The 27,768-nt window shown below is 40.4% G+C and overlaps 2 protein-coding genes and 1 pseudogene across 2 annotated transcripts in view; 2 read left to right on the forward strand and 1 right to left on the reverse strand.

The window, feature by feature from the left end:
- Positions 1 to 14,203, reverse strand: part of Pcgf5 (polycomb group ring finger 5) — a 116,098-nt gene extending 101,895 nt beyond the window's left edge. Inside the window, exon 1 of the mRNA XM_063239427.1 lies at positions 14,071 to 14,203. The gene's annotated coding sequence lies outside the window, so the exon portion shown is untranslated. The remainder of the gene's footprint in view (positions 1 to 14,070) is intronic.
- LOC134473856 (basic salivary proline-rich protein 3-like) overlaps positions 1 to 19,140 on the forward strand; it is a 34,145-nt gene extending 15,005 nt beyond the window's left edge. Inside the window, exons 4-6 of the mRNA XM_063239554.1 lie at positions 11,405 to 11,556; positions 13,252 to 14,142; positions 18,657 to 19,140. Of these exons, the coding sequence (XP_063095624.1) occupies positions 11,405 to 11,556; positions 13,252 to 14,142; positions 18,657 to 18,746 (1,133 nt within the window). The 3' untranslated portion in view covers positions 18,747 to 19,140. The remainder of the gene's footprint in view (positions 1 to 11,404; positions 11,557 to 13,251; positions 14,143 to 18,656) is intronic.
- A 2,571-nt stretch (positions 19,141 to 21,711) lies between these two features.
- On the forward strand, positions 21,712 to 24,392 carry LOC134473857 (ADP-ribose pyrophosphatase, mitochondrial-like; annotated as a pseudogene).
- The last annotated feature ends 3,376 nt before the right edge of the window (positions 24,393 to 27,768 follow it).

The raw sequence follows: 27,768 nt of genomic DNA on the forward strand, positions 1-27,768 counted from the left end.
ATATAATGGAATACTACTTAGCTATAAAGAATGATCACATTGAGATATTTACTAATAAATGGGTGCCACTTGAGACCATACTCATAAGCGAAATAAATGAAACTCACATGTATAAACACCGTATAGTCTCCCTAGTGTAAGAAATAATAAGAGTACATAAGAGTTTATGGTAATCATGATTCCCCATTACATTGTATTGAAACCTTATAATGATCGCATTGGTTAGTTGTGATGGACTTGTCCTTGTTTGGTTTGATTTTATGAACTGTGATGATATGAACAGCTAATTTGAGGGCAACAAGTCATTCTAATAGCCAGGACTGGTATAATATCATTTTACTATGAAGTCCTACCATGCTTTTGCTCTTCTGTTTCCATTGGCTCTATCATGTTGTACCTTACCGGATTTTATTACCTGTGAAAATATAAACAAATTTTCTATGGAAAATGAGATTATATAATAGCCATTGTTTGTTTTCTGGTATTTGGTTCTGAATGCCCTGTGATACTCTGATTCTCTTGACTGTTTTTATACTATTTTGTTATGTTTGATACTACTGTATATGAAGTTATACTCAACTATTTCAAAGAAAGAGACATTGTGGTAGTTACTGTTAATTACGGTTGTCTTCTAGTGAAATTCTGTGTTGCTTACATTGTACTGTTCTGATATGCTTTGTTATGTTCTGTTTTGGCTTAACCCCTTTAAAAAAAAAATCATGAACCAAAATAACTTTCCTCTTTCAAGTTATTTATCGCAGGAACTGACACCAAGCACATGTTCAATCTGCCAGACTTTAATTTGAAGCCCTATTAACCCGTTCGTAAAACCACAGCAACTGCCACCAAAAAGGAGTCTTTCTGATAGCTTTTCTGATACGTTATACTTGACACACACCTAGTACTTCCTCAATTATTTTACTCTGTATTAACATGTGAGAAAAGTTTTTTTAAATCTAAAAAATGTAATTCAAAAGAATCCTCTTCTGGATTGTAATATATTAATTCTCTTAAAACACAAGAGGATTTATAACTCTGGATTAGTACTAAAAAAAGTAAATATACATATCTGTCATGCAATAAAGCTTTTTCACGGAATCCTGGTACTTTGTATCTGCAGTGTGGTAACCTGAGCTGAACTGAAAGATGTGTTTTGATAATTGTCAAGTATTTTCCAGGAATATCTGTCTACTGCACAAAACCAACCTCAACACTGGAGTCTTGACTGTGCTGCCTCCAACGATAAGCAAAAGAGGGAAGATGAGAACATTTAAAAAGTAATCAAAATGAGGATATCTGCCATGGTAAAAGGGTCAAAACCTTTTTACTTTCAGTTAACCAATCTGAAGATAGTTAACTGGAGATTTTTGATCTTTAAGCCTGAAAACCTCCCACTTGTCCTAAAACACTAAATTCATAGCTATAAAATACATTTAATTCCAGGAGTGGCTATATAATAAAACACTAACACCAAACCTCCGATTAAGTTCTATTCAAAAAGAGTACTTATTTTGCACCTGCCAAAATTTAGTGTCTTCTGCTATTACTCACGACTTCCTCCATTTCACCCCCCAACACACACACACACACACACACACACACACACACACACACACACACACACACACACAAAACCCTCAAGCCATCTAACAGGAGAAAAGATTTCCACCGGGAAAAACATAAATTAGTCTTGTTTTTAAGCTGGGTGTGGTTACACGAATGCTCACTTTTTATAATTCATTACAGTTTTCATTTACATTTCAAAAGTTTTATGAATATTTGTTATATTTTACATTAGAGCTTTTTTTTAAAGTTAAAAAAGAAGGCAAAAATTTCATTAGTCAGGAAACGTACTCCATTTCACTTTACCAGAATCCTACACAGTCTGACATGGAGAAAGAAGTTGCTGTGATTGATTTTAAAAACCTAAATCAGTGTCCCCACTACACTGAAATAGTTGTATTTTTGTTTTATTCAAAACATTTTATTTACAATGAAAGTTCCTGTGCTAGAAATTTAGTTCAGTGGCAAAGCTCCTATCTGGCAAGTGCTAGGTCGTGAGTTTGATTCTCGGTACCAAAAATAAAATTGTTAAACTAAAATGAAATAAAATAAAAGTTTCTATGCTTCACGGTTGACGCTGTATGCCCTATAACAGTAAGATTAAAAACTATGGGTTGCGAGAAAAGCCCTAGAATGTTTGCGTAGTGTGTGTAAGACCAGGATGTTTAACTCCAGACCTAAAAAAAAGAAAAAGCAAGTGTCATCAGTAAGAAGGGCTTCTTACAGATTTTATAAGGAGAAAGAGCCTTTTACTTTTCCGAAGTTCCAATTTTAAGAACAGCATCTCAACGCTGGTGTCTGTCATATGTGTGTATAGCTGACAGCCCCAGTGAGGAAGAAGAAATCTGCCAAGTACGCCTGTGAAATGGACCTGCGCTCCAACTGTTCTTGGTCATCACATTCATTTCCATCTGCAGCCTTGGAGGTTGGTTTAACTCAGATGCAAGCAACAAAGTCATGAGGAGCCAGTAATCTTATATTTAGGAGAAGAAATACATGTCACTCAGGTTGTTTTCAAAGGAGGGTTATTTCCCCTTGAAGTCTTGGTATCTCATCGTACGTCACATTCTTTCCCATAGAAGTGAAGCGATTTATCTGTGTCTACTATGGGCCTGTTACACGGATCTTAGTTCTCAAATGGATTGAGCCTTTCTGCCAATGATATAAAGTGGCATTTGCCTTTTTTCTATCTGGATAGCAGAAAGCAGAAACATGGGTAAGGATTTCTGCTCTGCAGCCTTACACTTTCTGCATACAGTTTAGAATAGTGGAAGAGGAATGCATAAGGTTGTTCAGGGCTTTAGACCAAGTCCTTTTTCAATCCAGCCTTCATTGCTAAACTGATTTTTTTTTTAATTGTTGCTTTTTGTGGGTCAATCTCAAAGGTGCCGTCACCTGCCTCTTAGTCTGATGTCACCCAGACTCTGTCCATAGTTCTCCTCAGCACTGGTGTTCTAATCTCCTTTTAAATTGAGGATGCTTTTGAAGACTTTGTTCAATAGGTACTTTAATTATATGTCTTCCCCTACAGGGCAAAGGACTCCAGTTCTTCTTGTTTGTTTTTTGTTTTTCAGTGGCAGCTCCATCACATGTGTCTGTGGTCTTGAGAAAATTTCATATTTCTAAAAAGTATTTAAAAGACTTTGGCACTTCCTCAGCTTTCAAAGGAACAGTTTCCTTATCTTTAAGGTACTTTCCAACTCTATGGACCAAATGCTCTGAAAAGCTTTAATAAGTATCTTCTATAATTTCTAAAACTGATATTCAGATCACTATAGAACCATTTTGGTATTTTGGCCTCATTGTTACTGAAGACTAATGACCTATCTCAAATGGCCTAGGTCACTGTAACATCCTCAACCTGAGCTACACTTTGAGTTTTCATCAACACTTAGAACTGATCCCCTCGTAATTATAAAATACCCTGAATGATGCTCCTGCCCTTACCACCACCCCAGAGCCCCTCTCCATATTCCCAGCTACACCTTTGCTTCCTCTTGCTGAAACAGCCACATTCCCTGCTCACTCCCCAACCTATCAACGTTCTCATTTCACTTGCCTTCCCATTAAACTGAAGACTGTACCTAGTCAGCGGTTTCAGTGATACCCCTACCTCCTCCACTTCCAAATTTTCAGAGTACTGTGGGAGAAAGTCACAAATGCAGAAATGATTTAAGGTCTTCTACTAAGAACTTAAAACTCAGAATTTTTTTTCTTACTCTAACTTCTCTTTATCCATTCATCACTTTTGCAATTTTTTTGGTACATTTGTCCCATAGGTTTGGACAAATTTATAATGACATGTATCTACTATTATAGACTCATACAGAGTATTTTCAGTACCCTAAAAATCATCTGTGCTCTAGCTATCCATCCCTCTTCACCTGGCAGAGTTTTTAATTTTTATTTATTTTTTACTCTCTCCATAGTTTAATCTTTTTTCCAGAATGTCACATATTCTCTTCTTTCACTTAGTAATAGGCACTTGTTTTTTCTAATGTCTTTTCTTGGCTTTATAGATAATTTATTAGCCTGAATAGTCCACTGTCTATACTGATATACTACAGTTTACTTATTCTGAAGGATATCTTGCATGTTTCCAAGTTTTGGCAATTATAAATAAAGGCAGAATAAACACACCACTGTGCAAGTTTTTGTGTAGACATAAGTTTCCAACTCCTTTGGAAACATACCAAGGAATGCAACTGCTGAAATGCATGGTAAGTGTACATTGTTTCGTTAAGAAACTACCAAAATGTCTTGCAAAATGGCTATATCATTTGGCATTGCCACCAGCCAATGAATATGAACTCTTGTTGAAGCATATTCCTGTTATCACTTGGTAAGCCACCATTACAGACTTGGGCCACTCCAACAGATGCACAGTGATATGTCCTTGTTTTGATCTGGATTCCGTGGCAATAGGATGTAGAACATATTAATATGCTTATTTTCCAATTGCACAATATATATTCTTTAGTAAGGTATCTGTTAAGGCTTTAGACCTACTTTTTAATAGTGTTTAAATTATTACTGAGTTATAAGAGTTCTTTGTATGTTTGAAATAGCAGCTCTTTAGTAGGTGCATTTTTTTGCAAATATTTCTCACAGCATGTGGCTCATATTTTTATTCTCTTGCTGGGCAGAATTTTTAGTTTTAATAAGCTCAGCTCAATATATTTTCAGTAAATCAAGCTTTTGTTGTCACATTATGAAACCTCAGGTCATTATATGTTCTTCTATTATTTTCTTTTAGAAGTTTGAAAGTTTACAGTCAGGTCTGTAATCTATTTTGAATTAACTTCCTGTGAAGTAAGGTCTGTCTACATTATTTTCATGTGGATATGCAATGGCTTCAGCACCATTCACTGAAAAAATTACATTTTCTCCACTGTACTGCCTTTGCTCTTCTATCAAAATTCAGTGGATTATCTTAATGTCAGTCAGTTTCTAGGATTTCTATTCTGTTCCACTGATGTACTTTTAAAATCTTTTGTTATGCCACATTGCCTTGATAACTATATCTTTGTCTTAAAGTATTGCAAGTCTTCCAACTTTGTTTTTTGTTGTTTATTAAAATTAATTTTATTGGTATACTTTTGATATACACAATGATCATATTCATCATTGGTAATTTGTAACTGTATATAACATATCATGATTTTTTTTCCCATACTCACCTCCTTCCTTAGGTTTTTCTTTTCCTTATTTTCAAAAGCTTTGTTTATATTTTTTTCCTTCTTTTCTTTCCTCTTCTTTCCCTCCTGTCTCCCTGTTCCCCTAACCACCTGAACATTTTCTTCCTATGTCCCAATATCTAGTATACATTTTGGTCCTTATTTACCCTTTCAGTTTCTCACACAAGAGAAACAATGTGATATTTAAACATGGGTGTCCAATTTATTTCACTTAAAAGTGAAAGGTTTTTGGCCTAGTATATATTATTGTACAGTCATGGCAATGGTCTAACATGGTGGAAGGCCAAGGGGGGAACATTTGCCCTGACGGCCACTCCCTACCTCCCTTCTTTGGCCCAAATTGTTATTTTCCCATTTGCATGTTAAGGAAATTCCAATCAGTCCCTGACACATCATCAATGCCCGCTCCATGCACCATTGTGATCATATAACCCTCTGCCTTCTGTATCCTGTTGGAAGGGGAAAGCCCAATCCCCATGGGTTGTGGGTGCTCCTTTTCTTCCTCAAATAAATGGCCACTTTCACTTTTTTCTTTCTTCTGCTTCTCTATTGCACCAGAAAACTCTAACAAAAAGTATAAGTCTCAAAGGGCATCCATTTACTTAGAAATGTCTCAAGTTTATCCTTCCTAATGGCATGTTTTTTATCCATTCATCTGTTGATGGGCATTGGGCTGTTTCCAAGATTTAGTTGTTACAAACTGTGCTGCTATAAACACGAGTATGCATATATTGCTGTGGCATGTTTTAAATTCTTTTGGGATGATAACAAGCAGACTAGCTAGACTTCAAAGTTTTAGTTTTTTGAAGAACTTCTACACTCAATCCACCCTGGTTGTACCAATTTACACTTCCATCAGTGGAGGAGGTTTCTTTTCCCCACAGTCTCACCGGCACTTGCTGACTGATTTCTTGGTAACGGCCATTCTTTCTGAAGATGGAATTTCACTGTTTTAACTTGCATCACTTGAATAACCAACGATGTTGAACAGTTTTTTTCATTTTTCTCATCTGAGAAATGTCTATTCATTTCAGATGGTCATTTTTGGATTGGGTCTTTAAATCTGGGGGGAGTTTGGCTTTTCTTAGTTGTGTATACATTATAGATATTAGTCCTTCATCTGAGGAGTAGTTGGTAAATTTTTTTCCCATTTTGTGGGTTGTCTCTTCACTCTGTTAATGGTTTCCATTGCTGTGAAAAAGCTTTTAAATATGGTATCAGTAATATTTCCTGTGCAGTCAGTTTATCAAGTCTTTGCCTACACCTATGTCTTCAAGAATTCTACCTATTCTCTCTTTCAACAGATTTAGTGTTTCTGTTTTAATAGATTTTTGATTCAGATTTTATTTTGGTACACGGCAAGAGATACGGGTGTAGGTTTAATCTTCAGCATGTGGAAAGCCAGTTTTTTCAGTGCCACTTATTAAAGAGGCTGTCTGTCTTCCAATGAAGCTGTTCGGCTCCTTTGTCAAAGATAGGGTGGCTGGGCATCCTTGTTTTTTGTGCCTCTCTTATTCTGATCTGAGCTGGGGTTTTTTCCTCCCAGCACCATGCTGTTTTTATCATGCTGTTTTATCACTTAGTACTATAATTTCAAGTCAGGGATTCGGATGCCCCTGCCTTGCCTTTGTTGCTTTTAATATTTTAGGTCTCTTCTGGTTCCAGATGACTTTTAGGAATGTTTCCTCTAATTCTATGAGGTATGTGGTTGATATTTTGATTGGAATTGCAATAAATCTGTGTAACAGTTTTAAGTCTGTGTAATAGTCATTTTCACTGTATTAGTTTGCCTTACCCAAGAAGGGGTATCTTTCCATTTTCTGATGTTCTCTTAGAACTCCTTTTTCAAAGTCCTGTAGATTTCAACATACAACTTCTGTTGTTAGACTGATTCCTAAGTATTTCATTTTTCTTCTTGCTACTGTGAAAGGTGCATTTCCCCTAATTTCTCTTAATGAGCTTGTGATTTATATACAAGAATGCTATTGACTTTTGAGTTTTGACTTTGTATCCTGCTATGCTAATGAATTTGGTTAATAAATCTTGAAATCTTTTGGTGGCATTTTGGGAGTCTTCTATGTAAAATATCATGTCATTCACAAATAATGATAATTTACCTTCTTTTCTTATCCTTATGCTTTTTCTTTCTTTCTCTTGTCTAACTGCTCCAGTAATGTTTTCATAATTATATTGAAGAGGATTAGTATAGTGGGTATCCTTGTCTTGTCCTTGATTTTAGAGTGAAAGCTTTCAATTTCTGATCATTTAGTATGTTGGTTGTTGGTTTGTTATCAGATTTTTTTTGAGACAGGGTTACACTATGTAGTTCACACTGACCTTAAACTCACTATGCAGCCCAGGCTGGCCTGGAACTCATAGCAATCCTGTCTCAGCCTTCTAAGTGCTGGAATTACAGGTGTATGCACTTGGCCAAATTTGTTCTTCTTCAATAATGTGTTGGTATTCTGGTTCTTTTGGCTCTTTAGACTTCCGAGACAGTATGTCACTATCCTCAAATAGCTTGCTAGAATTGTGATTGAGGTTGTACTGAATCTATAAAACAAGTTGAAAACTCTTGATAATATTGAGTCTTCCTATCCATGATCATGGAATCTCTCTCCATTTGTTTTTCTTTGATTTCTTTCCTCAGAATTTTAGTTTTCCTCATGTAGATCTTATACATATTTTGTTAGGTTACTATCTAATATTTCATTTTGGGGGATGTTAATATAAATAGTTGGCATGGTTTTTATTTGTTTTTGTTTGCTTGTTTTTTGTCTTTTTGAGACAGAGTTTCACTACTATGCAGTTCAGGTTGGCCTTGAGCTCATTTTGTAGCCCAGGTTGGCCTCGAACTCAGAACAACCTTTCTGCATCAGCATCACAAACTCTGGGATTACAGACATGTGCCACCATACCAGTTTATACTGTGTTCTTAATTTCAAAATTTAATTGCTCATTTCTGCTATATAGGCAAGCAATGGATTTCTGTATATAAGCCTTCTATCTATCCTTCAACTTTGCTATAATTGATTACCAGTGCCAGGACATTTTATTGCCAAGTCTTTCAGATATATATGATCATGTTATCCTCAAAGAAGATAGTTTTATTTTTTCCTTCATGATTAATATAACTTTTATCTTCTTTTGTTGTCTTACTGCCACTTTTTTTTTTTTTTTTTTTTTTTTGTCTTTTTCATTTTTATCAGTACCAGGGATCGAACTCACAACAGCCTGCTTGTAAGGCAGGTGCTTATGCCGCTGAGCTAAATCCCCAGCCCCACTGCCACATGTTTTTCCACAAATAACTTCTTTATTATGATCAGGGTGATCGAAAAATGTAATGAACAAAAATTAGAATTTTAGAACAAAAATTACAATTATTTGTCCAAATATTACCCCATAATTAAATTAGGATAACAAGAGTGAGCCAGAACTGTCCTGGCAATCCAGATGTAAGGTCACTCTCTCCTCTGAGATTACCCTCCTTTTCACCTCTTTGATTTCATTCCTTTGTCTCCACTGGCAGCTGCTCCACCCACAAACACTCCCAGGCCCTCCTTAAAGTTTTGTTTTTACACAGTTTCATCATTATCTCAAGTTACTATGCTTTCCAGTTTCACAGTCTGAATAAATGGAGTTCATACTAGCTCTGTTTTCCTATTTTCTTTTCATGCAGGCCTGGGCAGGTGCCCAGCTGACCTCTATATCCACTTTGCTCTTCAAAGGCTACTGCCACTGAGCATTTCTAAGTCTTCAACCTCAGCCCCTCCACCTTATCAGGGTTCTCCAAATTTTTCTTCCTTATCTTTCAGTATCCTATCTTTCCTTTGTTCTCATCCTGTTTCCTCTCACTGTCTTGACTCCTTCCTTTTGTTTCCCTCTCAGTCCATAGAGACCGGCTTTCTCAAGACTCTGTCCTCTTTAGTCTTCTCACTCACACACCCTGACCATGCTCACTGGTTTCCCAGCCTCCCTTCAGAAGGCCCCATCTCTTTTTAATGGCTCACATCCATCTGGATAGTTCATATGCACCAAAGAATTAACATATCTAAACCCTCACTCATAATCACCTCCATTAATGAGACAAATACTGACTGTCTAAGCATGGCTTGCAGATGCTTCCGCAGTGGCCCTGCTTCTATTTGAACTCCTGTCAGTACCATCCTGGATTACTCAGTTTCTACCTTGGATTTCTCCCTCACTACCACATCGCATTAGCCAATAAACTGTGCTGTATTTACATGTACGTCTCAGCTATCTACCAGATCCCCACTCATTTAGGTTTTCATTGCTTTTCTTTCAGAGGCTATTTTAAGTTTCCTAACTGAGATCCTAGGCTGAATGGAAACAGATGAATTTCAAAGTATGGCACTTTTCATCTTATTTCCCCACTTAATTAATGCATCTTTGATAGTTCTCAGCAGGCTCGTTGGCCTACAGCACTTAAGATGCTTCACAACGTGCTCCCGTCTTCCCAAGCAGTCTTCTCTCCATTAACCTCTCTGAAAGCTGCTCCTCAAACTCTAGCTTAACCACATTTTTCTCCAATCCTGGACACACACATATACCCTTTCCTTCAAATTTCAGTACTGGGGCTGGTCTCCAAATCTCTGCCAGTCGAAGCCTGACCAATTCTTTAAGATCTTTTTCAAAATTCCCTACTTAGGTCTTTCCCAATTTATTTGGGAATCTTTGAAGTCTGAAAGTATTTTCTTTGTGTCTAACAGTTCTTCCATGTAATATAAATTTTGGTTACCTTTTTTACCAGTCTATGTGACTCTTAAGCCTTTCAAAGAAAGGGTGTCTATGTCTGATTAAATCATATGCTCCTTGTAGAGTGCTGATAGTTTGTAAGCCAAAGGAAGAATATTCAGGTTAACCCTTTATCCCTCATATACCATAAAATAGTGAGAATGTACTTACCTGCATCAAAATTAATTAAAACAAGTTCTTAGGAAAACCTAGAAACTAGTTATTTTTTGCAGTTCTTTTTATTGGTTCAAAGATACAGGGATTAGGGCTGGGGATTTGGCAGAGATCTTGCCTCGGATACACCAGGCCCTGGCTTTGATCCCCAGCACCACTGGGGAAAAAATAGCAAAGCTATAGAGATTATTTTTTAAACAAAAATTGTGGAATATACATTCTTAATTGGCTCATAAAGCCACAGAGTTGAACAAGACCTTGGAGATCATTTAATTCTCCTTTCCACATCTTAGTCACCAATCCCATGGCCGAGAAAACTCAAACTTTGCAAGAGTAAACTGACTCCCATGATAACATCAGTGTCATAGTCATTTACTAAGGGCCTTCTTTACACCAGACCATTGATACATTATGCCAGTCTCACAACAGCCTTCAAGGTTGGTGGCAATGTTCTCTACTTTAGAGATGACAGAACTTGCCAAAAGGTTATGTGGCTTGCTGTGGAGACTAGAGCTTATTAGAGGCAGAGCTGAGTTTCAGTTCAAATTACATCTGGTTGTATAGATAGGTTTTTCTATTTAATACTGTGGCAGGTTCAAAATGTACTTGACATTCTGACTCTTGTCTTATACTATTTTTGTAAAAAATAATTACGTCAGCTAAGTGAATATGCATAATTACAAGTTTTAAGCTGATTTTTAAAATCTTGGAGACAAGAAAATATAACAGTAACTTTATTATTATAAAAGTTATAAAGCTATTTACTACCAAAATTCTGATTCTTTGTCGGGAAAAAACCCTTCTTTGAATCTGGAAAAGAAATATAATTTCTTGCTTTTCACTTTTAAAATTTTTATTCAACCACATTCAGCAAGTAATTGTTCATCCTCTAGATATTTAAAGGATATGGGCAAGTACAAAGCTAAATAAGGCCTGATTTTGCTCTCCAAGCAAAAGCAAGAGGAAGATAATCTACTGTCAGGAACCATTCCTCTCCACCTAAGAGAGCTCAGCCTAATTTGGGGCTTCCAACAATGTAAGTCCCAGAGTGAGTCAGGATTCTTGGTTCTAATTTCAGCCCTGAGTCTTCAGCAAGTCATCTCACTGTATCTTGGTTTCCTCAGTAAATGTATGGCAAAAAGGTAAGAACTATGTCAAATAATTTCAAAGTCTCTTTCCGCTCTAAACTCTGTTTTCTCTAATTCATTCTTGAGATTATGCTTCTGAAAGTGATCACAGCTACTACTATGGTAAGGAAATTGAAAAGTACCTGTTCTTCTTTAGCAGTGACTTTGTGGAAGTACTGAGTTCTAAAAGTATTGTTTCATTAAGCCCTACGGTTGAAATTGATCAATATGTTTCCAAGGTTTGTCACATATAATAATAAAAAGTTTATCACAGTTATTCCTCTGCATATTAAACACTACATTCAAATCCTTCTATTGTGTAGCCTTAATGTAATACCTTACTATTTATTTAAGATGTTTAAAACAATCTCAAACAACTACTTAGCTACTCTTCTGTGGAGCTATCAACAATCAACTTGGGTTAAGGCCTCTGCAGAATGAATTCTGTACTCATTTAGTTAAATTAATAGTTCATATAAATTGCCACTACTATAGCTCTTCCCATACTGCAGCTAAATTTGAGATTGGCTCACAGGTAACAGGGAGAGAGGAATATAGAAAGATCAGTATTTCAAATGAATGAAAGCATAGGAGTGTGAGAATTTTATTCTGCTGAACCTACTTCCATATCACTTTTTTCAACCAGCAGATATTTTTAATCATTTATGAACTGATAGAGTAATGAATAAACTTTATTTTGGCAAAGATCCACATACCTTTGCTTCTTTCTATTAAGCATTTTAGGATAGGATGCTTAACCCAGATTGTGCTGCAAACTAATAGCACACAGAAGAAAGTAAGTAAATCAAAAGAAAATGAAAGGAAAATTAGACCTGTATCACCTTAGTGACTTGCCCACAAAAGGTACTGAGTTTTAACTGTCAAATATAGTCCTGCCAAGAAACCAAGAAAAGAGAATTCATTCATTAGTCAACAAACACTGAGCGCCTACTATATGCCAGGCATTGTTCCAAACGTTAGGGTTACAGCCATGAACTGGCAAGCCACCCACCACAACCCCCCTCCCCAGTCTGAGTGGCGTGCTTACACTCTTACAGTAAGAGAGCAGACCTTAAAGAACCCTGGGCAAAATAATGTCAAACTGCGATTAAATTTGATAAAGGAAACAAAATAGTACTTTGTGGGTAGTTTAGAAAGGGTCAAGAGGTAAGTAATATGATAAAGAGGGCTTGGATGGGTAGATGCCACTTGAATGCCCTGTAAATAATGAGAAAACTTTACTGTTGGTAGTGGACATGTAGTGTGGGGTGGGAACAAATTAACGTTTAAAGGATAGTAACTGTGGGGGAAACGTCTGTATTCGTGAATGGCAAACTAGGTTCTTTGAGAATTTAACGGGGGTAGGAGTTGAATTTCATCTTTAAGACTGTCTACTAAAGCTTTACGTGCTCTTAAGATTCATCTTCCTTTAAAATTCTGCTAATTTACTTGATAGTTAAGTGGTCACAACTACTAGAAAGATTCTCTCAGAGTCCAATGCCTGCCTCCCTCGCTCCATACCATCCAAATTCTGAATGAGACGGACCCAGTCTCTCTCCAGCGAATCAGCGCTGCTCCACCGACTCACGAATGTAGCCAGGTGGAATCTTGTAGCCCTTCCAGAAAAACCCGAACTCGGCTTAGGGCAAATTGGGGAATTTGACACCCTTAAAGTTAGTGTGGAAGTAGGGGGTGGGCGCCGCCCTTTGGCAATAACTCTCCCCCGCCTCTTCAGGCGTCATCACTGCAAAAGGGCCGTGCTCCCGGGTCAGAGGCACACGGAGAGGACACGCGCGTGTGTGTACCCCGCATGAATCATCCGAGCTCGGTCCGCGGGGCGATGATTCATTCACCGCCCTGGAGCACACAGTCACCCGTTCGGGCGTACTCTGACGGCCGCACACGCAGCTTCCTTAATATTAAATGTTTTAAAGTACAAACGCCCGGGTCTGAGTCGTGTGCAACCAGGCGAGGTGGCGAAGAAAACACCGCGCGTTTCGGCCGCTGCCCGAGCGTCCCTGCAGCCCACGTACCCCAGCCGGCACGCGCGCGGGCGCCGCCCGCAGGGGGCGCGGAGGGCGCACAGGTGGTCCCGCCCGGCCTGCCTGCGACTCTCCCGGCCCCTCGCGGAAGGCCACCGCGCCCTCGCCGACGCGCCTCCCGCTCGCTCCGTTCCTCCGGGTGACATCTTATATAATAACCCGAGCGAACCAAAACGGAAGCGGTGCGCGCCGCCGGGCCCGGCTCCCGGCCGGGGCAGACGCTGGCGCTCCGAGCCCGCGGCCCCTAACCAGGCGCCCCGACGCGCGGCTCCCGGGCGGGAAGGGCCCGAGCGCCGGCTCGCATCGTCCCTCCTCCGCGAAGGCGCTGCTGTCGCCGGTCCCTGTCAGGAAGCCGCGAGCGTCACAAACTGCGTCAGCTTCTTAAACACATTTCATGGTGTCCCTCAGCTCGGGGGCCGCTGCCCGGGGTCGGGCCGCTGGCAGTCACCCCTGTGGGGACGAGAAAGTTCCGCGGGGCCCTCCCCGCGCCCGCGCGGCGCTCCTCTCCGCGCTCCGCCGCGCAGCCCACGGCCCCCGCCGGCCGCAGGTCAGGCAACTTGGGACCCGCGGCCCGCGCAGCCCCGGCCCGACAGCCGTCCGCGCCGCCCCGACCGCCCCCCTCGCCCGGCCCGAAGGGGAGCAGCCACGCCAGAAACTTCCCGGGCCGCGCCGGGCGGGCGAGCCGCCGCGGTCTCCGCGCATCGCGCCTACCTTCTCTCCAGAGGCCACGATCCGGGCGGGCCGCGCGGGGCGCGTGGTCCGCGAGCGCGCGCGTGTGGGGCGGTAGGTGAAGGAGCCCGCGCCGGCGGGGGCGGGGGCGGGGCGGGGCGGGGGGCTGGGCCGCGGGCGGGCGAGAGGAGAGCGGAGCCGGCGGCGGCGAAGGCGACGGGCGCAGGGCAGGCGCGCCAAGGGGGCGGAGGAGTTGCCGTGGGTTTGTTTACGCATTGCTGCCCGGCTCGGGGCACAGCCCGCACTCCCTGATTGGACACAAACTGGGCCACAGCCTTTCGCCGCCGCCTGCCGGGCCTCCTGGAACCGTCGCTGCGCAGCTCCCGGAGCGCCTCCCGGTCGTGGCCCACGGCAGTGTCCAGGCGTGGAGGGGACGAGGGCGGTGGCTGTCCGGGGCCGCCGTGCAGTCAAGCGTTCACCCGTGGCTCTCGGTCTCCCACCTGTAGTGGCCCGACCTTGGCAAGGAGAAACTCAAAACTTAACAAGCTGCAGACTTCTTACCATCTAGCTGCAAAAAGGGACAGCTCTGTACACCCTACCTCTCTCCCCTTGCGTGAGCACACACCGCTTGCCCTTGGACAGATAAGCCACTAAAATGACACTGTGTCCCTTTGGAGATGCCCAGGTTGAAGCTTCCTATAAAAGCTGCCCAATTCTAGCTTCTCTGTTTCTAATCCAGCTTTCCCAGTAGCAGTCGAAGTTGCCCTCCCAGAAATGACCTTGCCTCTGATATCTCAGATGACTCCATGGAGCCTAGAACTCCAGTAGCTTAGTCTCAAACTGCGCTTTAACCCTCCACTGCCCAGTTGCCACCCCAGAGCCTCTATGTAAACACAATACCCTCCAGTGCCTTTTTCAGACTCTCCAATTGTATTCTGTTATGTCTTGTGCTGGAAAACCTCATAGCTCCTTCCACCTGTCAAATTGTCCTAGACTCAGCTTCTCTGCCATTTCGGTGCATTCCAGAAGCAGAATTCCCTTTGTGGCTGGCACCAGTCTGACCAGGATCAGTTGTATGCCTCTGCCCTTTACCTGGTGTTAACAGGGATCTGGTGATGGGAGAAATGAAAACTTTAAGAATAATACTGTATTGTCTCTCTATATCTGCGGCTCTGCTGGGACTGCAAAAGTTCTACTCTTATTAAGAAAGTTTCCTGATCGACTTTACCTTGCCCAAAACAAGTACTTCCAAACACTGAACTTGCCCTCCATTTTTTCCCTATGTCTCTGTATGTGCTCCCCCCTCACCTAACAATGGGCCTGCGTAGTCACAATGGGCCCTTAACCCTTGGAGGAATAAAACTGAATTCTGTAGAGATGTTCCTTAAGCCAAGGCTCATGATCAAAGTGAATAAAACAAGTCATGGAGGAATAGACATGAATTGAACCATTTTGTAGATAATTATCTAGGCTAAAGCCGCTCCCCAGTTCTACAGCTAGTGTGGATTTGTCACTGATCAAACTTCTAATGTGCTTTCTGGATGGACCCCAGCCCTTCTTGATGCCTGGCATGGCTGGCTTTCTTTCTCTAGATGTGCTGCTTGTGGTCATACTAGGAAAGCACATTTAAACTCCGGAGGTGATTCCAAGTGAAAGTATTCCTTCCAAGATTATTCAATAGTGATAATTTAATGCAGCAGATTAATTGCAAAAGTACTGAAAGAACTACAGTTGCATCCAGGGAAGGGTGAAACAATCTTGAGATTAGCAACTAACTGCTGGGAGCATCTCCTCCCTAGAGTTTTAGGAAAAAGAGAGGAGGCTGTGAGAAGCTGAATCCTTCCTCCAGGAGAAGTGGAAGACATGAGGGAAGTCTTTCCCCTACAGAGTCTCTTCTCACCCCAGTTTCATAGGCAAAGAGCCACATAAGATGCAGCCTTCTTCAGCATGGATATGCCCAGCTTCCTATCAAGACAATTAGATTAGGAATAACCATTGTGTTACTCTTTCAGACACTGTGTTAAATATTTTGCATACATTGTCTCATCTAATCTTCATTTTGCACCTCTTATCCGGGTACCACTGGATATAATTTGGTGGCTTCAGTCTCGATAACATAAAGGTTTTGTTTGTGTGTGTGTCCAGTAACTTTGGGGGCAGTTCTCTGACTTTGTGTTTCCTTCTACCGTCTACTTTATTTTACATTTTTTCCTTTTATTAGCACAGATACTTCTAAATCCTAAACTCCAACAGTCTGATCCAAACCTTCTCATTCTCCATAGATTGGTAATAACTACTTGGATGGCAGAGGGCTTTTGAAGTATGGTTCTTTCAGAGCACTAATCCCACTTAGAAGAACTCTATACTCGTGACCTAATCATTTTCCAATGTCTACATTGGGGTTGGGAGTTCAACAGATGGCATTTGAAGCGACAAGATTTAGGCTGTTGTAAACAGGTAGCACAGTTCTTGGCCTATACACAGTACTTAGTAAATGAACACAGGCAAATATTAATATTTCCTATGGCCATCCACCTGGTAAATACTACAGCCAAATCAAGTCTCTCAAGTTTCTAAGTCTGAACTGAGCATTTTTTGCATTATGTAAAGTTATGTCTTATGGTTTATATTTAATGCCATCTGTGAAAATATGGTTTTCTTCTGCTTGGCTGTTTAAAGAAATTCTCAGTTATCTTTCTAGCTCCAATTCCTTTACATTTCCTGCTTCCTGCTCCTGCCAGATTTGGTTTCCCCCACCACCCTCAGCAATGTTAGCATACTATGAAGTTCTGGGGAGGCGGAGAGCATGGAAAATTAACCTCACACATGCTAGACAAGTGTTCCCCTAATCCTGCCTCTTGTATAACGAAGTATAGCCACAGAAAACTAATGAACAACCCTTTATCTCTGTTTTAGTTTGTAACTGAGAGCTATTATTTTGCACAACTTCATCCTTGAGCTTTACTTGTTGAGCAATATAGAATAATAATGAATTACTTGTATAAATATTTTAAAATTCCTAAAGTAAAAATGTTAAAAGCAGTGATAGTTGGGTGGATGTACTTCTCAGAGGTAGAATAAGGTGCTGAATCCGTAAGTTCTGCCCCCAAAGGCCTCTTCCAAAAAGGTGGAGGTCATAGAAAAAATTTAAAATTTTGTTGTGTTTCTAGCTAAAGCTTTAAACTTTTGTTATATTTATATCTAAAGTTCTCTTCCCCCTGAGACTTTTCAGTTTCAATTGGTTAAATAACTTGGGATTGGTGGCTTTAGGAAGGCCAACATTCGGTGGGGAGGACAGTGCTGGGGATCAAATCCAGTTCTTGTTGTGTAGTGATTGAGTGATTTAAAATAAACGTTTTCAAAATTAGAACTTGTCATTGGTGTCCAGTCAACCATATAGTTTACAAATTCTGATGTGGTAACATTTTACTAATGTACATTTCAAAGGACCAAAAGAAATCATTGGAGTAAAGGAATTTGAATTGTCTGTTATTTTCTAGCCTATAGAACGTCAAACCTATCAGCTTAAATTTTAGCAGGTTTATAAGGGCACTTACTGAATCTAAGAAGTCTTTAAATTCAGAGTGTCTATAATATTACCAGAATTGTGATGAAGCTGGGTACAGTGGCACAGAATTGTAAAGATCTGTCACCAGTTCGAGGCCAGCCTGGACTATGTAGGGAGTTCAAAACCAGCCTGAACTTGACCACATACCAAGATCTTGCCTCAGAATAACAACAACAATCAAAACAACAAAATGGGTATGAATTTATGACTCTATTATGATGTCTTTAACTCTTTTGAGAAGAAACCTAGAAGGGGAACATTGGGTCAGATTTCTAATTTTAGTCCTTTGAAGAATCTCTATACTGATTTCCATAATAGTTATACTAGTTTACATTCCCAAAAACTATCTAGAGGGTTTCTTTTCCCTCACAGCCTAACCGGCAGTTATTATTTGGTTTCTTGATAGCCATTCTTCCTGGGATAAGAAGAAACCTTGGTGTTATTTTAATTTAGATTTCTCTAATGAAATACTGAACATCCTTTTCTTTCTTTCTTTCTTTCTTTTTTTGTCATTTGTACTTTTTCTGTGAAAGGAAAAAAAATGTGGCATTTACACACATTGGAGTAGTACTCCTGTGCCATAAAGAAAGATACACTTGAGTCATTTGTAAGGAAATGGGTGCACTTTGAGACCATGAGGCCATAATGTTAACTGAAATAAATCAGATGCAAGAGATTAAATATCACATGGTTCTCTTATATGAGAAACCCAAAATAGAAAAAAAGAGCAAACTAAAAGATAGATAATAGGAAGTATGGAGATATATTTTTCTCAAATGAGAAGGGGGATCAAGAGATTTGGGGGGGCTGCCAGGCATGGTGGAGCACGCCTGTTATCCCAGTGCTGAGGTAGGAGGAAGCGGGGGGAAGAGGATGAAAAGGAAATGCATTATGTGCATATGCCAACTCTAACCCCACAGGGATTGTGAATATTGTGTACTGGAAATATGATAATGAAAAATAAGAAAAGAAAGAAATCCAGAAAAGAATTACAAAGCAAAAAACAATTGTGATGGAAGCCAACAATTTTCTTTTTCCCTCTCTTTTCTTCTTTTCTCAGTCCCGGTCCCAGTTTTCAAAACTCTGCCAGCACCATAAACTTCCTGCAGCATATACTCTGTGGACTGACTATAACACCATAAGGCAGTAAACCCCAACTCGGCTTCTGTCTCCAGAACCTAGCTCAGTGTGGAGGCCAGACCGATGCCCATGTGCTGTTTAATTGACCGACTGCAGCAATACCACACACAGCAAAAGGATCCCTGCCTCTTCGAATCTTTGTCTCCTCAGCAGACTGTAGCTAGTTATCGTCCTTCTGTACTAATTCACCGGGAAGCATGAAAACAGCTGAATGGGAAATAAGTGCACATTTTACAATAAAAGGACACTCACAGAAGCTTATTTTAATAGTCTAACCCAAGCAATAATTTATGAGGGTCAAGAAGACAGTTTTCAAACAGCTGGACTTTTCCAGAACCTTAATACCATATCAAACAAACTGAAGCTTGGATCTCCTATAAATAAAAGCTATCTGACTTTCAGTATTACACGTTTTCTTTAGATTACTTACATTAGTTTGGTCTTGGTTCTGTGTGTAGTTGTATTAATTTTCCTGTGTAAGTTATTTTCCCTAATCTTAAATGTCAATAATTGTCCCTTTTTCCTCTTTTACATCAAAGCTAGACTTATAACCCCATGCTTTGATCCCTCAATGCTGCTTCCTCTCTGAAGTCTGCTTCTATATTTACTTCCTTTACATGCATATTTCCTAGGAATTTGGAAGTAACCCCAAAGATTTATTCTAGATCAAGTCTTTATTTTGTAAAAGAGGAAAAGGGAGCGTGGAAATGCTAGTGTCTGAATCTTGAGTTGCCAAAACACTGAGATCATGCTCTGTTCACTTTGTGCGTGTCTTTGAAACACATCTAATGATGTACCCCTCCATTGCCAGCTCCCCTTCTGACTTCTCCATGTCTGCTTGCGATCACCGTTCCACCAGGCCTTTTTAGATTAGAACAGATGATCTTGTCTTCAGGCCTTCACTTCCATTTTAGTTTGTCGCTCCTTATCTTTTTAGTCTAAACTAGCTCATAATGCATTTATACTTTATAACTGTGCTGCTATAATATGTTGCTAATAATTTCAGAGTCTCCAGCCTATTTCTTTTACAGGGAGCCTAGCAGAACCATCTTAATATAATTCAGCTTTTTATAATTATAATAAAATAGTGCTATTTTTTCTATATACAATGATATTCAACATCAATTTAGACTATCAATAAAATGTGAGTTTTTATTGGCAAGCTTTTCCAATTCTGAAATACTTACTAATAACTAGCTGTATGACCTTAGCATGTTCAAGTTCCATGAACTACAAAGTTCTTAGTCTGTTCACTGGTGCTATTACTTACTTATGTGCCTAACTTGTAGGGTACTTGAGAATTAAATGGGATAATAAGTGTAAAGTGCTTAAAACTGTTATAATCATTAATAGTATATACCAAGGCCTTATTATGGAACAAGCATTATCCTGAATTCTCTAAATGAATTATATTAACTCTATAACATAAATATAATTATTATTCTTAGGTAAGAAAAGTCAGGCTTATAAGAATCAAGAAACTTGCCTGGGGTCAACCAGATAAGTGGCTGAGGCAAGAGGCAAAACTCTGAAAACCTATATACCAGTCTGATAGACAGAATATAGAAAATGACCTGTTTTCCTGTTGTTTATTATTATTATTACTACCTTAAAGAAATAAAAATACTTCCTTCTGTTTTCAGATTTCTTTCCGGAATTTTAACACCACATTAGAAAATAATGACTAATTCTTTATAAACGTGCTGAGCACCACTTATTTCTGCTTCCTAAAGTAAAGCAGAAATTTTTCCCTGGTTGGGCATCATAATCACCTTGTTCTTCATCATTCCTCTTCTGTCTTCCATTATACAGTATTCTTAATAAAATGGGAATTATACAGACAATCCCTGATCCACACATAGTTCATAATTGCAGGCCAAATGTTTGTTTTCTGATTATTTCTTACAGTTTCTTTAGGACTTTCTCATGGGTAAGACCAGAAAATTCTGTGTTACCCTTTTTGGTTCTTTTTACCTCAGACATTTTTACCTCGACTGTTTAAGAAAGGAAATCTGTCTAGTGGCCTCCCAGAAAACAATTCTTTTGGTCTCTTCTATAGTATTTTATGACCTTCTTTTTACGCATGTTTACACCATGATCAACAAATGGTCTGATTTAACTATTTTCTACCCTTTGATGATGCTAAAAATTTAAAAAACCTTGTTTCTAGTCTTGAATTCCTTTTGCAGGTGTTCCCTGGATTCTTTGGACCATTACACTTCTGTGTTGTATGTGGTGCATCATGCCTTGCCTCTGCTCCCTGGCTTCCCTCAAGGGTGTGTGTGTTTCCCCCCAAGCATCTGGTTATTTATGTTTGAACATCTGGTCTTTTTGATTCATAGCAAAAATTGACCTTGGCCTTCTAATAATGAGGTTTTTATAGGTCCTAGAATCATAAAATGTTAAAGCCGGAAGGACTTTTGTAGATAACAGAGGCCAACAGTTTCCTTTTTTATAGTGAGAACCAAAACCCAGAAATGTAAGTGTCGCAAGCAAAGTTACAGAGCTTATGATGGGAGAAAGCTAGTACCAGCCCCCAAAGCTTCTTTGTTTGTTTCTTATGACTTGAATTAAGATACCTGGAAATTATAATATGAGCAATTCACATGTGCCTTCTCCCCAGGGGTTTAAGTTTTCATATTAGCAGTTTTCTGAAATGCATTTCCAGGAGGCACAGAAGAATGAGAATTCCGTGATTGAAAACTTTCAGGCACAAGAGGTCAAGAGTTACAGAGTTAGAACTGTGTCCTTTAGTGATTATCTTTTTTTCTTCAGTGGTACTTTGTATTGTGGATTTATATAGTGTACAATAGTCTCAAATTGTTTTTGAAAATGATAATTAATGACAACCAGGTCTCAGATTTCTCTGATTTCGGTCATTTCCTGCTCTTTTGTTTTCTACGGTCTCAGCTATTTCTAGGTTTCAAGCTTTCTGGAAGACCCAGCTCATCTAGTTTAGACCTCTTGATGAGGGTATGAGGTGAGTGTTTAAGCAGCTTTTTTCATAATGATGATGGTTATAACTTTAAGGGGTTGGTGATCCACCCCCAACTAATTATAGGTATTTTGAAATGTGAGAAAGTATGCTTCTAAAATGTTACCAGTTATTGCACAAAAGAAGCATTCTATGGCTAGTTTGGAAATTACTGGATGAAGCCAAGTTAAACAATTTAAGGTTGACTTGCTTTGTTTTTATATAGAATTGTTAAAACACTAATGTGAATCCTGAATTTCTAAAGTAGGAGGGTGATAAAATATGTAGAAGTCTTCAAATGTATTTAGTCATAAACTCATTTGTTTACTGGTTATTTTTCTAATGGGCTTGGTGTAATGTGGGGCCAGTTTTTGGGAAATGTTAAACATTGTTTGAGTTTCAATAAGTTATAGAGTGTGTACACTCAACTTGGGCTAAAACTATCTGTGTCAAATGATAAGAGACTTTTCCCATGCGTTGTTTCCTTCTGTGTAGTGAATGAGACTGTAACTCTTCTCCTGATGTAACATTTCAGGATTAGATGATGTTATTTCTCCGGCTAAATTTCTCCAGACAGAGAGATGATAAGTTGGTTAAGTCTGACCTCATATGCAAGCTGCTCAATTCCCATAATCATTTCAGCTGTTCTGTTTTAATCACATAGTTTTCAAAGTGCAGAGTAAAAAAGGTGAATTAACCATAGCAATAACAACTAGAAGTGTGTATTGTGACCTATAGTTTTGTTGACAACTTTTCATGTACTATCCCACTTGTCACTGCAACCTTATGAAAAGGTATCAATATTTCCATTTTGCACAGAACAGAACTTGAAGACAGCTAAGTGACTGCTCAGGCAGGTCCCATGTTAAGAGGATGGTAACGGTGGAGGCAGGATTAGAGGCAGGAGTAGAACTTCTGATTCACTTCAAATTCTTACCTTCAGTGTTGCTTCTACTTTTGCGTATATGCAGCACTGCTCTTAACCAAAATCCTCAGTCCAGCCTCAAAGTGCTGGATGTAGCGCACGGTGCACTCATTGGCAAAGAGAGATCAAGCAGTTTGCCTAAACTATTCGTGTAGTGAATAATGAACCTAAATTTTGAGACTTTCTCCGTCATATATCCAGATTGTTCATCAGGACCAGGTCAGTGCATTGGGTGAGTTCTCCCTCACCATGATGTCACCTCACTGGGCTTTCGAGCATCCCCACGAAGGTAATTTTGTCCACTCTCATCCCCACATTTGTTCTGTCCTCCCTAAGGTAAAAGTTAGACAGTATGTTTGTTGTCATTTGTTAACTTTATTGGTGTGACAGGGACGAAGGTCTCAACCCCGGCACTTTCCATTCAAACGTTGAAATCTCTGAAATTGATGCTCACTCCTACAGCCAGGGAGTTTGCACAGCGGCTGCAGAGGTGTGGGAGGGCGGTGAGTACTGGGCTTGCACCGAGGCCACACCTCTGTCCCAGCGCCTGGAAGTGGCTGTTGGAAACCGCCTTTTGGGGAGGCCCAGGAGGCCACCAAAGGGACTTTATGAGATAAAACTAGCCTCCTGCCCGGGGGGCCCTGAGTCTGCGGAGAGAGACTGAACTCCCTAAGGTCCCTGCGCTGTGGACGGCTGCAGGCCGCCTGCAGAGACCAGCGGTACTGACCTCTGCGCAGCCAGGCCCAGGAGCGGCCCCCAGCCAGGCCGCAGAGCCGGCTTTCCGGAGGGGTTTCCTCTGGACCTCCTCACGTCTGGTTTGCATGCTGCTGCTGACCAGAAGGCCCGGACGTCTCGGACCCTGGCTCTCAGGTGGCCGAAGCCGGTCCCCAAGGAGAAAGTGAGCTGGCCGGGGGTGGCCCTGTCCAGCCGGAGACACTGCCCCAAGCCCGCGTGGGCAGATCCCACGTGGGTGAAAGGGACTTCTCTGCTTAATGAAAAGGACGGCCCTGTGGACAGAAGGAGCCAGCAGGATGCACGAAGGTGCAAACGGGAGGCCCCGAGCTCCCGCGGCCCGCGGGCTGGTTGGCAGTGGCCTTTTGGGACGCTGGGCCCCAGTCACCGGCAGACCCATCTAGACCAGGTGGAAAAGCAAGGGGAACAAGTTACAAAGTTACAAAGCAAGGGAAACAAAGTTACACATGCTGGTTCTGGAAACAACACACTGGTGTTCATAGCCATCCAAAGGAAGGGCCGTGGGGAGTGGGCCGCCCAGCAGGGATGGTCAATGCGGGAGGGCAGGTCTGTGCTGCGCTGGAGAGGGCCTTTGGCGAGGAAGCCAGGGACTCCTCACAGAAATGTGGAGCCGAGAGGCAGGAACTAGAGAAACAACTGCACAGACTCCAGCAAGAGCGTTTCGTGGTCTATAAAGGTTACGTGGATGATCCTCGAAACACAGATAACAACGTGTGGATAGAAACAGAGTCTGCGAACCACCATGATGAAACGGGAAATCATGGACCATCTTCCTCTGAAAGCTGGTGATGATGTCCGGAACTGAACTGGGTGAACATTAGTGATCAACTCAAGCTTTATGCCAGCTGGTGGCTGAGAAGCGGGGTGCCCACTGGATTGAGGACCTGAACCCTAATTGTCATGGACAGGGTCTTGGGGTCTCATAATCAAAAAGTGTGCCCCACCCTCACCACTCCCAGAAAAGAGTGGAGAAGAGGCAAATGACACAAAACTCCCATTAAATGAAACAGGATGGGTCACTTCTTTGGTGATTATTTCTCAAATTTCACAGTTTATATCAGGAAATAATATTAGATATATATGGAAGATGAATTGCAAACTTTTTTGCTTTCCAGTTAGATAAGACTGGACTTATGCATTGTTTATGTTGTACACATTGTTTAAACCAAATTATACAATTAGTGTCCTTTGAAGCATTGTAGATAAATATATTTTCTTTCATTAACCATAGCCTGTACTTTTCAGCCAGTTTGCATTTGTCAATTTATCCTTTTTCCTAATGTGTCAGATTATTGTCTCATCTAATGTGTGATACGACTTTTGTTTTCAAATTTAGCTTTATGTTTTTTTATTTGTTGTTTGTGAGTACAGAAGTTGTCTCTGGTTGTTCTTAATTTTGGGAGCCTTCAGTTTTATGGGAAAAGTGTAATCTGTATCCGTAAGTATCAAGTATTTATGAACCAGGAAAAAATGCAACTACAAAAAAAATGAGCTTAAGGCTACTCTTTGGTTATTAGAACTGTTTCTCCACAGAGTGATCTAAGCTCAGAACATTGATTCATTTCAACTCAGAAGAGGACCTACCAATGCAGGTTACTCTCATGAAGAAGTCTTCATCAGAATATGAATATAATCTGAGCCTAATAAGGATACAGTTTATTCCTATCTTTTATCAATGCAAGAATCCAAAATGCAGATATTTTTTCCAACAAAAACTGCTTTATTAGATATAATCCACATGCCATATTGTTCCTCTGTTTAAACACTATTACACAGTGTTGTGTAATAATCACCCCAATCATTTTTTAGAACAGTTTCATTTTCCCTGAAATAAATCTTTTATATCCATTAGCATCCACTTCTGCCCAACTCTGTCATCCCCCAGCCCTTGGAAACCAACGGTCTACTTTGTTCGTACCAATTTGCCTTTTCTGGAGCATTCATAGAAACAGAATAATGCAATATATGACTTTTTCTGTCTGTCTGGCTTTCCCACTTGTTTTTAAGATTCATTGACATTGTAGCGTGTATCAGTGCTTCGTTATTTTTATGGTTGGATAGTATTCCACTGTGTGGATACCAGAGTGTGTTTATCCCTTCATCTGTTGATGGACACTCGATCGTGTCCAGTACTTAACTACTGTAAATAGTGCTACTGTGAACATAGGCGTATAATGACTTGTTTGATATTCTCCTTCAGGATATTTGCCTAGGAGTGGAATTGCTGGGACATATGATAATCACTGCGCTTTCTATGTGATCTAGAAACTAAGAATGGTATAGTTAGAAAACAAGCCAAAAAGAAGTCCTAATGTAGACAGTATAATGCCCCTGAGATGTTTCCTCCTTAATCTCTGGGACTGATGACTAAATTAACCTTACATGGCAAGAAAAGCTTTGCAAGTGGAAGGGTTTTCCTATGGGTAAAGTATTCTGGGTTATCTGAGTGGGTTCAAGATCATAAGAAGAGAGGAGGGAGGGAAAGGTGAGACTCGGAGACGTGAGACGAGCAGACAGAGTGGGGCCTCCTTGGCACTCTCTCCTTCTCACTCAGGGTCTTGGTAAGTTTCCCAGGCTGGTCTGTAACTTTTTTTTTTGAATGGCCTTGAACTCTTCATCCTTCTGCATCAGCCTCCTGTGTAGCTGGGACCTCAGGGGTGCATGCCACAGTGCCTCACTTTGGAGACAAACACTTAAGGATGGAGGATGCAGCCACAAGCAAGAAATGTGGGTAGGAGAAGACCTGGAAGAGATTCTCTAGAGCTTTCAAGAGAGATGCAGCTCGGCAGATGCCTTGATTTTAGACAAACATGATTCATTCATGACCTTTGCTGTCTTCTGCAGCCATGAACCATTGCCCCTCTGCCACGCCACCCTGCCATGGAGCCAGTCACAAAATGTGAGCTAAAAAAACCTTCCATCCTTAAAATAATTATTTAAATTATTTTTGAAATAGGGTTTTGGTATATAGCCCAGGCTGGCCTTGAATTCATGGTAATCCTCCTGCCTCAGCTGCCTCAGTGCTGGAATTACAGATGTAATTTTTTGAGACAGGGTCTCACTATGTAATTCAGACTGGCCTTGAACTCACTGTGTAGCCTACACTGGCCTTGCACTTGCTGTAATTCTCCTGTCTCAGCCTTTTGAGTGCTGAGATTACAGGCATGTGCCACTGTGTCATCTTTTTTTTTTTTTTAATTTTGGTACCGGGCATCAAATTCAGGACCTTGCACTTGCCAGGCAGGCATTTATGCTGCTGAGCTAAATCCCCAGCCACTGTGTCATTTTTAAATCATTAAATTTGTTTTCTTTATTCTGTTTGTTGACAATATTTTAGCAGTACATTTTAGATATACACAGTGCTAGCATTCACCATCGGTGTTTACACTTGTATGTGATCTGTGTTGCTCCTTTTTTCCCCATCCCCTGCCCTCCCTTCAACCTCTTTTCTCCTCTTACTTACACACACTTTGTGTCCATTTTTCCTTCTATTCTTTTTTCTTGTCCCTTCCTTCCTTTTTGTCTTCCCCCTGATTCCCCTTCTCATTTAACATTTTATTCCCCTTTCCCAAAATCTATGCTACATTTTGGTCCTTATTTACAGTTTCAGTTTCTCACACCAGAGAAACCACGCATAAGTGCATGCATGTGTCCAATTTATTTCACTTAGAATTATGGTCTCAAGATGCATACGTTTAGCTAAAAATGTTGCAGGCTTATCTTCCTTTATGAAAGGGTAGTACTCCATTGTATAAAAAGAATACATCTTCTTTATCTTTTCATCAGCTGCTATGTATTTGGGTTGTTTTCAAGATTTAACTAGTACAAACTGGCCACTATAAACATGAATGTTTATATATCACTCTGGTATGATGATTTTAATTCTTTTAAGAAGATACCAACAAGGGGAATAGATGAGTTGAATGGAACTTCTAGTTTTAGTTTTTTGAGGAATCTCTACACTGAATTCCACCATGGTTGTACCAGTCTACATTTCTACCAACAATGGAAAAGGATTCCTTTTTCCCCCACAACCCTGCCAGCATGTGTTATTGGTTGATTTTATTTCTTCCTTCCTTCCTTCTTTCCTTCCTTCCTTCCTTCCTTCCTTCCTTCCTTCCTTCCTTCCTTCCTTTCCTTTTGTTTTGTATTGGAAATTAAATTCAGAACATTATGCTTGCCAGGGAGGCCCTGGCCCACTGAGCTAAATCCCAACCACTTGGTTGATTTCTTTATAGCAGCCATTCTTTCTGGAATGAGATGGAATCTCGGTGTTGTTTTTAATTTGCATCTCTCAAATGATAAACTTTCTAGTCAAATTTTCTGCAGGGTATTTTATTATGAATGGGTATTGGACTTTGTCAAATACTTTTCTACATT

Source organism: Cavia porcellus, unplaced genomic scaffold (assembly GCF_034190915.1).
Source record: "Cavia porcellus strain 051 isolate PalLab524CR breed Dunkin Hartley unplaced genomic scaffold, mCavPor4.1 scaffold_28, whole genome shotgun sequence".
Classification (NCBI taxonomy): domain Eukaryota; kingdom Metazoa; phylum Chordata; class Mammalia; order Rodentia; family Caviidae; genus Cavia; species Cavia porcellus.